The 13,244-nt window shown below is 27.3% G+C and overlaps 1 protein-coding gene across 2 annotated transcripts in view; it reads right to left on the bottom strand.

Moving 5' to 3' along the window:
• The window catches only part of LOC107448829 (uncharacterized), a 228,833-nt gene that overhangs the window by 90,701 nt on the left and 124,888 nt on the right, over positions 1-13,244 (bottom strand). For both annotated transcript variants that reach the window (XM_016064182.4, XM_016064181.4), the window contains 2 exons: positions 5,570-5,740; positions 3,365-3,499 (listed from right to left, as the gene is read on the bottom strand). In XM_016064182.4, the coding sequence (XP_015919668.3) occupies positions 3,365-3,499; positions 5,570-5,740 (306 nt within the window). The remainder of the gene's footprint in view (positions 1-3,364; positions 3,500-5,569; positions 5,741-13,244) is intronic.

Below are 13,244 nucleotides of genomic sequence, written 5' to 3'. Positions count from 1 at the left end.
GATTAAATTTTACTACTTAAAGGTTTAATACTTACAATGCGTATTTCAATTTTCTTATGAATCGAAATTGAAATCATTAATTATACCCGGAGAAAATAATCCCATTTAAAATTACCGTTTTGCATGATAATGACATTTATGGGTAAAAATGATCATAATTTTATTAATAAAAACCAAAATATACAGTATTTAAACCATTAATTTGGTAATTTCTCCGTTCGTATGGTAACGGTTTACCAGAAATTCTGATTTTTTCAAAATTATGCTTTTTATTACTTAACTCAAAATACAAAACTGAAAAGTAAATATTACCGAATAAATGGTTTTTATGCCATGCACTAAGGAAACATAATAAAATTACCAAATTTTATCACATTTGCAAAATTTTATCACGCATTACAAAACCATATTTTATTGTTACTTTTTACTAAACTCATTACCAGAGAGCTTAAGACCAATAGTAACCGACCTACCCCCGAAGGAGTTTGCGGATAAGGGTTTCACCCGTTTGCACGTGACTAAACACTACCAAACTACAGAAAAGTAAAAGTACTAAATTAAAAAGATTAAAACACATAGGAAAAATCCCAAAACCGAAAAAGTAAAATAAAATAAAACAGAATAAAGAATAAAAGTACTTAAAACATCAAAGTGGATAAAATCAACCGACAATAAAAGTGTCAAAAATACAGGGAGCTTAGTAAAAATAACCAAGCTTTTCAGTCTTCTAATGGAGCCAGAGACACGGAACATTTTACCAAACTCTGATAGTTTTGATCATATTTGTTTTCTCAGTGTCCAGAATATATGGTGGACTTTCCAAATGTAATAATATAAAATACTCCTTAAATCTGTTTTTTTTTTTCAATTATAGAATTCCCGGAACATCACTTTAATATATTATTGTTCACAATAGTTGGTACCAACTTAGAGAAGTATTCACAATTCTGGTGCTACATAAGACAATAGCGTGATTTATTTAAAAACAGCGTAGGAAATACATTATTTTTTCAATAATTTCTGAATAAAGCATTATCCTTTTAGCTTATCTTTCTATTTTAGGATGGATATTAAATCTAAAAATATAGCACTAAAAAAAACATCTTTTGAAGCTAAACATAATCTCTAACAGATGTTGTTTTTCCCAAAAGAAATAATTCCTAATCATTTTTATAAGTGAACGTCGTAAATTTGTTTCCCCGATCACAAGTTTTTTTGACATTTAACCGAAAGATGGCGTTTCAAAAACAAAAATGTTCGAGAAAAGCAAACAGTCAATAAGTTCCAAAAAAAAGTACTGTAAACACGAGCATCGCGAAAAAGCTAAGTGGAATAACACAAACTTGAGAGACTATGAAAATGAGGAAGGCAAAAAATATTTTGCTTCTCGCCGACTGAAATTTTCAGACGTCGGAGAGATGCGCCATATTTACCTATGGTGTACTTAAAAAAAATCCATAGGAGTAAAGTAAATACGTGATGCAAGTCTTAGTGGTCCGAAGAACTCTTTTTCGACGAATATATGAATTTTTGTGTGATTGTTTTGCATCGATATTGTTTTTATTATGAAGAAAAATATTCTTAACGCTTCGAGTCAAATTTCAGTTTGGCAGGAATTTTTAAATCATTATAAAAAAAGATTTTAAAAAAATGCATAGGGTTATTTTGCACAAGTAGTTTTTGAATAGTCTATGAAATTGTGGCAAACTCTTGAGAAGATGAACAAACGAAATTATTTTCTCTAAAAAATTAAATTGTGAAAATATTCATAGGATTTGATTTTACACGGAGAAAAAATTCTATCAAAATGACTCTTCTTGCGGTACTCGATCTTGCTTATGTAATATTTGCATGAAACATAAATCAAATTCAATTTTTACTAAGTTTATAACAAATTGGAATGGTGCTTACCCAACATTAAGTGAACATAACTATTTTAAGTATCACTACCATGTCGCAACAATGTACTAATATTTTCGGAGAAAAAATTTTTTTAATTGATTAAGAGTAATTTTATTCATAATCGTAAACTTAGAAATGTAGCTTAAGATTGCTTAGAAAATAATTCTGTTAAAATTACTGTACGGTATGGTAATGACATTTCTGTTAAAAAAAAAAAAAAAAAAAACTCTGGTATCGAAAACTGAAATGGTATCAAAATGACTCTTCTATTTAAAGCATTCAATGGTATTTAAAGCATTCATTTCATATTTTTTTCCTTCATATGGTAATGATTTATCGGAAGTACTGGCTCTAAAAATTATGGTTAATATTAACTCATATTTATTAAAAAATACAAAGTAAATTTAGCAAACAAATGGTTTTCATACAGACTTTGAGTGTCTTTATAAAATTATCAAATTGACTCAATTTCATCACATATTATAAAGCCATATTTTATCATTAATTTTACCGAAATCATTATCAAATCGCTTCAGAAAAAATTTCACGAGCTTTTATTCCCATAGAACCAGAAACACAGTAAATTTTATCATATTTTGGTAGTTTTGCAACTCTTTTCTCAATTTTTGCAAACTTTTTTCTCAGTATACATGCCTTTACGTGACTAATTAGGATTTGAATAGTCTCACAAAAAATAATACAGAAAGTATTTTGCTTTTCTAGGAAATTAATATTTAGTTGGGATCATGACAAAAAAGCGAGTCTCGACAACTTCCACTTTAGTAACTTTTATGATTTTATGATACTTTGTCAACACACAAATGTGAATGACATGCATAAATTGACTAGAACAGTATAAGATTTTATTTTTTATATATAGTATTGTATTCCGAATAGTGACCGTTGCCCTTTAAATCAGTTGATCTCAAAAGTTATTTTTCGGTGTATTCAAGATTTTTTTTTTCGATGCTGTGAAATCAAAGCGAAATAAAATAAAATTCTTTGCAAATTTATTCCAAAAAACATCTTTGGAAACCTAAAGATTTACCAGAATCTAAACTACGAAAACGAAAACAAGAAAAATGAAAGATGACACTGAATTGCATGGAGGTCTCAGTTAGAGGACTTTCGCCACGCATTCAGTGCAAATTTAACATGATGCTCCATATTCAGAGATGTGTAATAAATAAGAAAAAAGAAATATACTAAAGAATAAAAGCATTATAATGATAAAAATGAAGAAAATCTCAAAACATATTCAAGCGACTTCTTTCCCCAGATTTAAATATTCCAATTGATTTCCCATTTTCAATGTTCAATATTTTTCATTTTTTAATTTCCAAAATAAAACTAAGGAAATATAAGGTTATATGTATTGATAAGCATTTCTACTATGTAGAATTTCAAACTAAATATTCTGAGCTTTGATTACTAAAAATGAGTCTTAGTTAGTTAAACTTACCAATAGTAGATCCGTACATATGATACCAAAATAAAAAGCATCCTCCACTTTTATGTTCTGAATAAACTGGTGAAAAAAGACGAGATATGTCATTAGGTTTTCTCGGAGAAGATACTTCTTGATACAAGTAAAAACCTGAAAAAAATGCAAGAACATGTATTAAATAACAAGAATAGCCTATATGCCTATTTCACCAACTGTATGTAAAAATTATAAGAAAAAAATCATAGTTTGAAATGTTTGGTGGATAAATTTGAATTTTAATACATTTATAGAGTTTTTCATAGTCTAAACGTTAAAATGGCATTTTGCCTTATCTTTTTCTATGATTGAAAAAAAATTTAGAAATCAATTTTAATATCAGCATAGAAAAAGCATTTTTCCTCAATGCATAACTAATTAATGAAATATTTGACAAAATTAATATTATTCTTATAACTTCGAGTTTGGAACTCAAGAAAAATATTTAAAAAAATATTTTAAAAAAACCTTTCCTAATATCTATAGTTAATTATTAGTTAAAGCGTGAGAACTTAATTTATTCAACAATGGAAAGGGTAATATTTTGTACTGTGTATACTAAAGCAAAAAAAACAGGTAAGTAAAACACAAATGAAAGTACATGACCTGACATATTATAGTTTCAGAGTTAACGGATATAAGTTCAATTCCCTCACACCTGTTTCTTATATCCCCATTGTTATATCCTCGTTCAAACTTATTTCTCTCTCCCTATTGGTTAAACTACTTTACACACCTTTCTCTCTTTACTTCTCCATCTTCATTTGACGTTTAGACACTGAGGAAGGATCTTGTTTATGAATCTGAAACTATAGTATGTCAATTCATGTACTTTGATTTGTGCTTTATTCGCGTTTCTTTTTTCTTTTCCTTTTTTTTTGTTGTTGCTCAAATGTAATTTATTAATTATTGATAATATGTTTTACTACATAATTCATTATTTTATCAAAATAGAAGTAAAACTCACAATGATATATGTTACCTAAATTCCATTTTTCTTCTAACGAATTATTGTTAGGTTATTTCAACTTAAAGTTGACCACAATTATTTAACTGTGTAATGGTCATTTTCAGACAGTAGACATCGAATAAATGTATACAAATAATTTTAAATATTGAAAAAATGTAAAATAGCGAATGATTAAGAAAAACTTGATTGAGCTATAAAACCTTTAAAATTAGACCAATTTGTATCCAATTAAGAATGCTTTGAAATATAATGTAAGACTAAATACTATTATAGCTGCACTGTGTGATTAAAAATAAATCAAAATCACAGCTTATAAATTAGTAAAATAAATGTAAACAACCACTATTTTTTTTTATTATGAACAATTTTTGAGAAACTAAAAAAATGCAAAAGAAAAGCATTAAAATTAAAACTTCTTAAACTTGAACTAAAACCAGCTTTATTTCAACATCTTATTTAGATTACAGCAAATTTGCATTATATCGTTTATCATTGAACAAAATTTTATGAGAGAGTACACCACAAACCTTGTTTAACTGCAAAAAATTGAACTAAAATTTTATAAATAAATGGAAGCCAAATATTTTCTAATAAATTTAGCTTCTTCAGTTCAAAGATAAAATCTTTATTTTAACCAATAAATAAATTCATTACAATGAAATTACATGGCCTCAAGAATCATAATATCGGGATTGGTATAAAATATAGGCTTACAATAAGCAATATACATGGAATAGGACGAAATTAGTCATGTTTGTGGCTCTATGGGAACAACCAAAAGCTCGGTAGTATTTAAAGTAGGGCTTCGGTAATGATTTTTGAAAAACTATCAATAAAATTTTGCTATACAATGTGTGTTTAAATTTTGTAAACATGGTAAAATTTAGCAATTTATCATGATGATTTAAAGCATGGTTTAGTTTTTAATAGTTTTGTTTTATATTTTTTACTAAATGTGAGGTAATAATAGCTATATTTTTGAAAACCAAAATTTCCAGTAAATCGTTACCATATGAGCAAAAACCTTTGGAACGGTTTAAATACAGTATATTTTAGTTTTATTACCAGAATTATGGTAATAAAACTAATAAATAAGTAATAATTTTTTTATCAGAAATGTCTTATATAAAATTATAAATGAATCCTTCATATATAAAAATTCAAGAAGTCTATTCCTTAAGAGCTAAAAACTATGCTTAAGAAACTTGAAATACCTCCTTTCCCACTTCCGAATGTGTGGTCATAAGATGGACCAGTACCAGCATGTCCTGATGGAGTAGAAAATTGATTTCTTTTCCAGTCAAAGTCATGAGTAGGATCTTGCGACCATCCACATAAATCTGGATCCTCAAAGTCACATGACAAGGAAGCATTCGATATTGCCACTGAAAATGAAATTGCATAGTTAAATATCTGTAAATTATAAATATCAAATGAATGAAATTTATAAATATTTTTTTAAACAAAAAAACGCGTACGTGTAATTTTTAATAGAAATATTGTTGTTTATAGTCAGCTGATTTTTAGAACAAATTCTTTTAGGCTTTTAATCAAATACCTCTTACCTCATATAATGAACTGTAACCTCACATGTAACCTTTCTGTACCTAAATGTAACTTTACTATAACCTTATATAATGCACTACTTAGAGAGGGTTGAAACACTTCATTAAAACTCCCTGCAACTTTAATATAGTAATTGAACGCTATTATCGCATTTCCTAAACTTGATTACGTGACTATGTAATTCAGATTGAACGAAATTGTATCGAATTTGCACCAAATTATAATTCTAAGAACCAATATTTTTTTCAAACTAAAGAGATTTTTTTCTGAGATAATAGGATTGCAATAAAAAATTTAACAGTTTAGAAGATATTAAACATAAGCACTTTTGACAGTTCAGAAAATTAATGGCTTGCGGTATGGGAATGTCCAAGTGTTGTATTATCATATTAGTGCAAAAGCTAGACTTTATCGTACTTTCTTTTGTAATATTTACTTAAAACATGAATCAAATTGAATTTTTACTTAGTTTGAAGCAAACTTGAATGATGTTTAACAAAACGAAAGGGACGATAATTAAGTATCACTATGAAGTTATAACAAAGAACAATATTTCCAAAAAGGTTTAGAAAGTAATCTCATTCATGATCACTAACTTTGCTCTATAGAGTGTGATTATTTAGAGTGGTACATGAAGAAAAAAAATTCTGTTAAAAGTACAGCAAAGTATGAAAATGATATTTCCGGTAAAAGAAAATCAATTCTGATAACTAAAACTGAAATATACGATATTTAAGCAATTTCTTTGGTAATTTTCCATTCATAAGAAAACAATTCTGGTTCTCAAAATCATAGTTCTCATTTCCTCATATATATTAAAAAATACAAAAAAGAAAAGTAAATGAAATGTTGTTATTCTATACTCCAAAGGTAAGGACGCATTTTTAACATGATAACAATCCGTCCTTACGACATTTACCAAATTTTATCACATAATACAAAACCACATTTTTTTAACTTCACTGAAATCATTACTAAATCACTTCAGTAAAAATTTACCGAGCTTTTTGGTGTTCCCATAGAGCCAGCGAAGCACGCTAAACTTTACCATATTCTTTTAAGTTTGTCTATACTTTTTTTTATCAGTGCACGTATTAAAAAATACTTATATTCACGCCATGAAACCTTTTTTGATGCGAATAAAAAATAATTTTTTTTATTTTTTGTAAGTATTATCGTTACATTTATAAATTAAGAAGAATATTTTCCGAATTAGTAAAATTGCCTAAAATTAAAATACGAAATCGAATTGTATTCAATTCACAATTTTATGTAGAAAATTAAAATTGAACTTTGTTAAGCATGAAAATAATATACGATAATATATATATATATTTTAATAGGTTTTTAAATTCCAAAAATAAGGAATGAAAAAAAATCTATGTAAGCAAACTTAAAATATCACAAAACTTTTTTTTATATTTATGATTCGTTTGTGAAATAGTACAGGGTGAAAAAAAAAAACTCAAATCGAAAATTCAACGATATTTAAAACAAACTATTATAGTTTGTTAAGTTAAACTTCCAGAAAAATTATGCTGAAACCTTAGGACGTCTTTTCTTTAAAACAAACGCGATCGCAACGATTTTTTACCTTAAACAGCAAATAACCAAACCAAAAGGGAAATTTAAACTGCACAAAAAGTGATAAATTGCTTGAATAAACAAAAGAACACGTATCAACTAAACATAGAATTATGAATAGCGGGTAAATTTGAAGGAGACAAATATTCTTTCACCCTGGATTATTTATGTTTCCGTTTATTGGAAAAATAAATGCCAGTTTATAATTAGGTAGTAACCCAAATGACCCATATAATTAAAAACATGTAAAACCCGTGCATAAAAGATTAATGAATAGTGGTATAGGGAAATAGGAAGAGTGACGATTATCTTTTTTTTTTTAAAAAAAAAAGACGCATTCTGATATTAATAATTGTATTATTATTAGATAGCGTAACAAACTAAATATATTAGGTAGCGTAAATGCTCAAATAAAAATAAAATTTCGAACAATGGATGAATTTCTTTGCAGGTTGTTCGCCCAAAGCGAATTTTTAAATCTGATTTTGATTTAGTTTTCAGTTTTTGGTTTAAATCTTTTAATGAGACATGGCGAAAAGATTCTGGTATGGTAATGGCATTTGTGGTGAAAGAAACACGATTCTATTTAATAAGACCAAAATATACGGTACTTAAACCATTGATATGGTAACGGTTTACTGGAAATTATGGTTTTCAAAAAATAGTTCCTATTACTACACATTTACTAAAAAATAGAAAATTGAAAGTAAATCTAATCAAATAAATGACTTTTATGTCATGCTCTAGGGTAACATAATAAAATTTATAAATTTTACAGCAATTACCAAATCTTATCATATATTATAAAACAATATTTTACTGTTAGTTTTACTAAGAACATAATCAACGCACTTCTGTAAAAATTACCGAGATTTTGGTGTTCAAATGTAGACAAAAACATGGTAAATTTTAAATTATTCTAATAGTTTTGACCATACATTTTTTTTATTCGTCTTAAAAAAACTTAATTTGCTTTGATAGATACATATAACTGTAAAGCTAATAAAATTCAAATGCAAAGCTAATAAAACTAATTTGAAGACAACCAGATTTAAGGTTAAGGTTAAAAATATTTATTGTTTATTTTTTAAAAAATCTTGAAGGTTTTTATTTTGTTTAGATGTAAGTAATGTAATTACACTTTCCTTGCCTGCAGATATATTCAGAAAGGACATTTCATTTGCATTCTTTGATATCAGTAATTATCTTTACTAAACTTTTTTCTGATATACTTTTAGTAATACAAAATTTTAAATGAATGAAAACTGTGATGCCATTAGCAATATTAACGGGATATTTAAACGCAAATTTCACAACTTGCAAGCAAATTTAATAGCTGTTGATTGTTTAAACAACAGCACTTCCAACAATACTCGTTTGATTCAAGAAAAAGCTATCGAATTACGATTGTTTTTTGAAAGTGAGAGAAAGAAAGATAGTTTAAATTATTTGAAATATTAATAATTTTAAATTGCAAAAATTAAAAATAATTTTGTAAGATTATTTTGAATAACAAAACAAATGCTTAGCTAATCAAAGCAAAGTTTTCAATTACTTTTTCCGATCATGAGTCAACTTTCTGAGAGCTTTAATTTAGGTATTTCTATTTAGTTAAATCTATTTAAAACATAAAACAGTAAGATATAAGCAATAAAATATCAACTTTCTTCTGAAACAGTAAGAGGACAAATATATTGATTTCATGGTAAAACTGTGCGAATATATAGCCGTTTTACCATTCTATCAGTTTGTCTACTCTGAACCACCCCAGCAAAGAACTTCATTTATATTGTTGATTAAGTTGTACACTGTTTAGATTGCAAACTATTGATTTAGGTTAATAGGAATTGGAGTTCAGAACAAATATCCAAATAAAAATCCAAAAGCATTTTCTTTTACAAATTGTGATTATGTGCAAAGAAAAAGTATGGTCAAAATAACCAGAATATGACAAAATTTAAGGTATTTCTGGCTCACTGGGAACACCAAAAAGCTCGGTAATTAGTTAAAGCTCGAAGTGCATTAGTAAAATTAATTAATAATAATTAGCAAAAAAAATTTAAAAATTAACTATTAAATATAGTTTTATAATATGTGATTAAATTTAGTAATCTCATCTTAGAGCATGGAATGAGAACAGTTTATTCGATTAAATTTTCGTTTTAGTTTCGTATTTTTCACAAAATGAGAACTATAATTTTAAAAACCAGATAGCTTTATATAATATTGAAAACAGAATTATTAAAATGAGCTAAATTTTAAATAAAATGAACATCTAGCTTTATACCCATAAAGTGATATAAAGTAACATCTAAAATTTTAGATGAATATTAAATTGCTTAGTATACCCTGTAAGTAAATTTAATTTCTAAAAAAATATATTATTACTTCAGGAAAAAATTATTAATTTCACATAAATTTAATTTAATGATTCGTAATTTTTAAATTCATTATATGTATTCAATTAATATTGTTTAAGTCTTAATGTATTCTAATTTAAAAATTTCTTGACTTATAAATAATCTATATTTGACATTTTACTCAAATATTATCGAACCCTGAAAGAATATTTAAAACCATATTTTTTTTTCCGAATATATTTTTTATATCCTTTGAAATTTTTCACGTTCTTTTTGAATCAACAGTTGAGAAACTTTCTTAATTATAGATAGGACGGTAAAATTAAGTAAAATTTCTGCCAGGCGTAAATTAGTTCTTTTCGTTTATTTGAAAATAACACTTTAAAGTTTTATAAATAGAAAATCGATATTTTCGACTGGATGCATTTATTTTTTTTTATTCATGCATTAAAAAAGAATTTTATTTTATTGTTATCGTTTGAGCGAGAGAAATAGTTCACCCAGCTATTACATTGCTATTTTAAAATGAAGAGCAAAATGTTTCAAATTTAAAATATTGGAGAAATTCAAGTCAGCATAAGAACTAAGGGAAAAAATGACTAAGAAATATTTACCTTTTTTTTTCACTTTCAACACAAAAATATCATGAGCAAAATTGGCAAAATAGTTTTTTAAAACCAAACGCAAGGCTAATATTTGCAAATTTTTTGGAAAAATTGTGTACAAATGTATGTACAATACAATATTGATGGCAGTATTTTAAAAGCAAATGAAATTATAGTAACAGTAAATAAATCACTGCCGCAACAGCCCGTTGTGAGCCAGAGGGTCACGAATGCTACATCTCCCCAATTTCTTGCTCAATGGCTTGATTGTGGCAGTGTGGCTAGCTTTTTTCTCACAGGCCGCCTTTATTTCTCAAACAAACTGGTACCCATCTATCTGAAACTAGGTAGACTTCAAGCCGCCACTGGGGAACGAATCCCAATTCTTCACAATGATCACTGAGCCCTCACGGCTTATTTTCAGTAACTATAGCAAGAAAAATATGTAACTAGTATACACGAATCTACTCTATTCATTTGCACTAAATCTATTGAAATACAAGATAAGTTTGTGTTCAAAATAAATTGAATCTCTAAATGACCAACAATTTGTTAAAATCAATTTTTAAAAAATCGGAAATCATTAAAAGTGCACGATTTTCTGCACTTCGCCTAAAAATACTGGTTAGATATATACTAATGAAATACAGTAGATTCCCGCTACAGTAAATCGTCTGGGGACCCAGCAACAAGTTCAATATATACTTTGGCTCACTATATTCAAAATTTATTATGAAGAAGAAAAATAATAACAATTGTTAAATAAAATTACGAGCGGGATCATTACAACAAATTGTTTACTATATCCGGGGTTCTATATAGCAAAGTTAAACTGTAGTAAGATTCTTTTTAGAAATTTTGATAACAAGTGGCGCTTTTGTCAGTGAAAATTATAAAATAGTAATTTCAAAATATCCATTATTTTGCTGTTCAAACGAGTCTCAGTCAGCGGGGAAAATGAACTAATGAACTGGCAAAAAATTTCAGCTAAAATGTTCTGCCACGCTTCAAAAAACACTGTTTTATAGTTTACAGGTGAGCAGTGCCCTATTCTAAAAAAATTTGAAGCTAATTATAAAACTCAACGAATAAATTATTCGTTTCCAAAGCAGAATGCAGCAAACCATATCTTTTTACCATCTTCCGTGCTTCTTTTATTAGTTTTTCAAATATTCGTTTTCTATTGCCACAACAACTAGATTAAGCTTCCTACCACTCACATGCAACTGATTACAAAATTCCAATTTTTTGATTCCCATAACAATGCATTTTTAATCTAACAAACAATGCTTTTTTTCTGTCAACTAATTACAATTAACTAGATTATAGCTGTTTTGATCTTAAATTTTAAAGGTACAATTAATAATTACTTCGAAAATTTTGCTGCCTCTCTAAATTAAGACAGTTTTCAACAAAAGAAAACTACATACTGAGTTTAAATTTTAGTCTTTACTAACATCAAAAGACATCAGGCTCAATATCGAGTTACTCCCATTTCAGAGCGTGAATAGCATAAAAAAAGTCTTTAATATATACCTCGATGTTTTTTTTCCTTCAATTTCCGATTCAATTTCATAAAATGAAGTTGTCATCAAATTTAAACTCCAAAGTCTTCTTTTGCTTTTATGCTAATGTCATTTATTTCTAATAAGTATTTCTCCCTTCTTTTTCATCTTGGAAAATCTTAAAGAGAAACTGAGGCTCAATCTTTTCTCAATCCTTTTTTTTATTCCGAGCAGTCAAGATAATTTATTTCTGTGATCAAGAAATTCTACATTTTAGGAACAAAGTATTCGATAGAGAAATCTCATTTGGTTTCCCTCTCCCTATATAAAACTATTATTAACTTTCTATATGTCAAATAAAATAGCATATTCGTACATTTTAAATAAATCATAGCTACTTTCATTCTCTTGTAGCGAGTGTTGATTATAAATATTGGCAGGCAATTTCTTCGCCATGGCATAAATATTGCTACAGAGTTACGCATCTTGTAATTCAGCGGTTGTCGTTTATTCGATACGGCATTTCGTTGTATTCGTTTCCCTCGCTTGGCGAAATATTTTGTAAAACAGCAACATTTCTAAAAGCTTTTAGCAATCGAACAAAATGTAATTACTGGGAGCTATTCGCTTGCCGGAGATAAGTTTTCGAAAAGCCGACGTAATGGTTTTTGTTTTAGCTTCCGAAAAATATGATGAAGTGTTTTGAATGGTTGGAAACGAGCTATTTCATAAAGTGAGCAATTATTTTAAACTCTAAAGTCTGAGTATTGTTCGGTTGTTACTTCTAATTTGAATACAAAGTTTAATTCGTGTGCTTTCCTGGAATAATCTTTCGATTTGAATAAAGATAGTTTTACGTCATATTTGAGCGAAATAAGGTTGTATTGTTGCTTTAATGAAGAAATTTGTAAACAAAAATGTTTAGGAAAAAGGAGAAACAAAGCTCATTATAACATAGATTTATAACTTTTATAACTGTAAATTATCTCAATAAAATTTTCACATTTAAATTACAGTTTTTGTAGCGTCGTATTTCTTAATACATGTGTTAGTAATGATAATATATTGTTGTAATGATGTCAATATGTGTTGAAATTTGTTAAAATAAATCTGACAACTAGCGTAAATAAGTACTGAACATTTTAGAACTGTTTTCCAATTAAATTGCGAAAATGACATAAAATATTAACGATTGTCACACATTAAATACTCATTTTTAGCAGGTTATCATCAAAGAAATGTTTTTTGCTGTATAATATTGTATCTTTG

Source organism: Parasteatoda tepidariorum, chromosome 2 (genome assembly GCF_982258835.1).
Source record: "Parasteatoda tepidariorum strain Cologne lab strain chromosome 2, Ptep-v5.0, whole genome shotgun sequence".
NCBI classification, from domain to species: Eukaryota; Metazoa; Arthropoda; class Arachnida; order Araneae; family Theridiidae; genus Parasteatoda; species Parasteatoda tepidariorum.
Note: the sequence above shows the minus strand (reverse complement) of the source record. Positions and strands in the feature narration are given on the sequence as shown.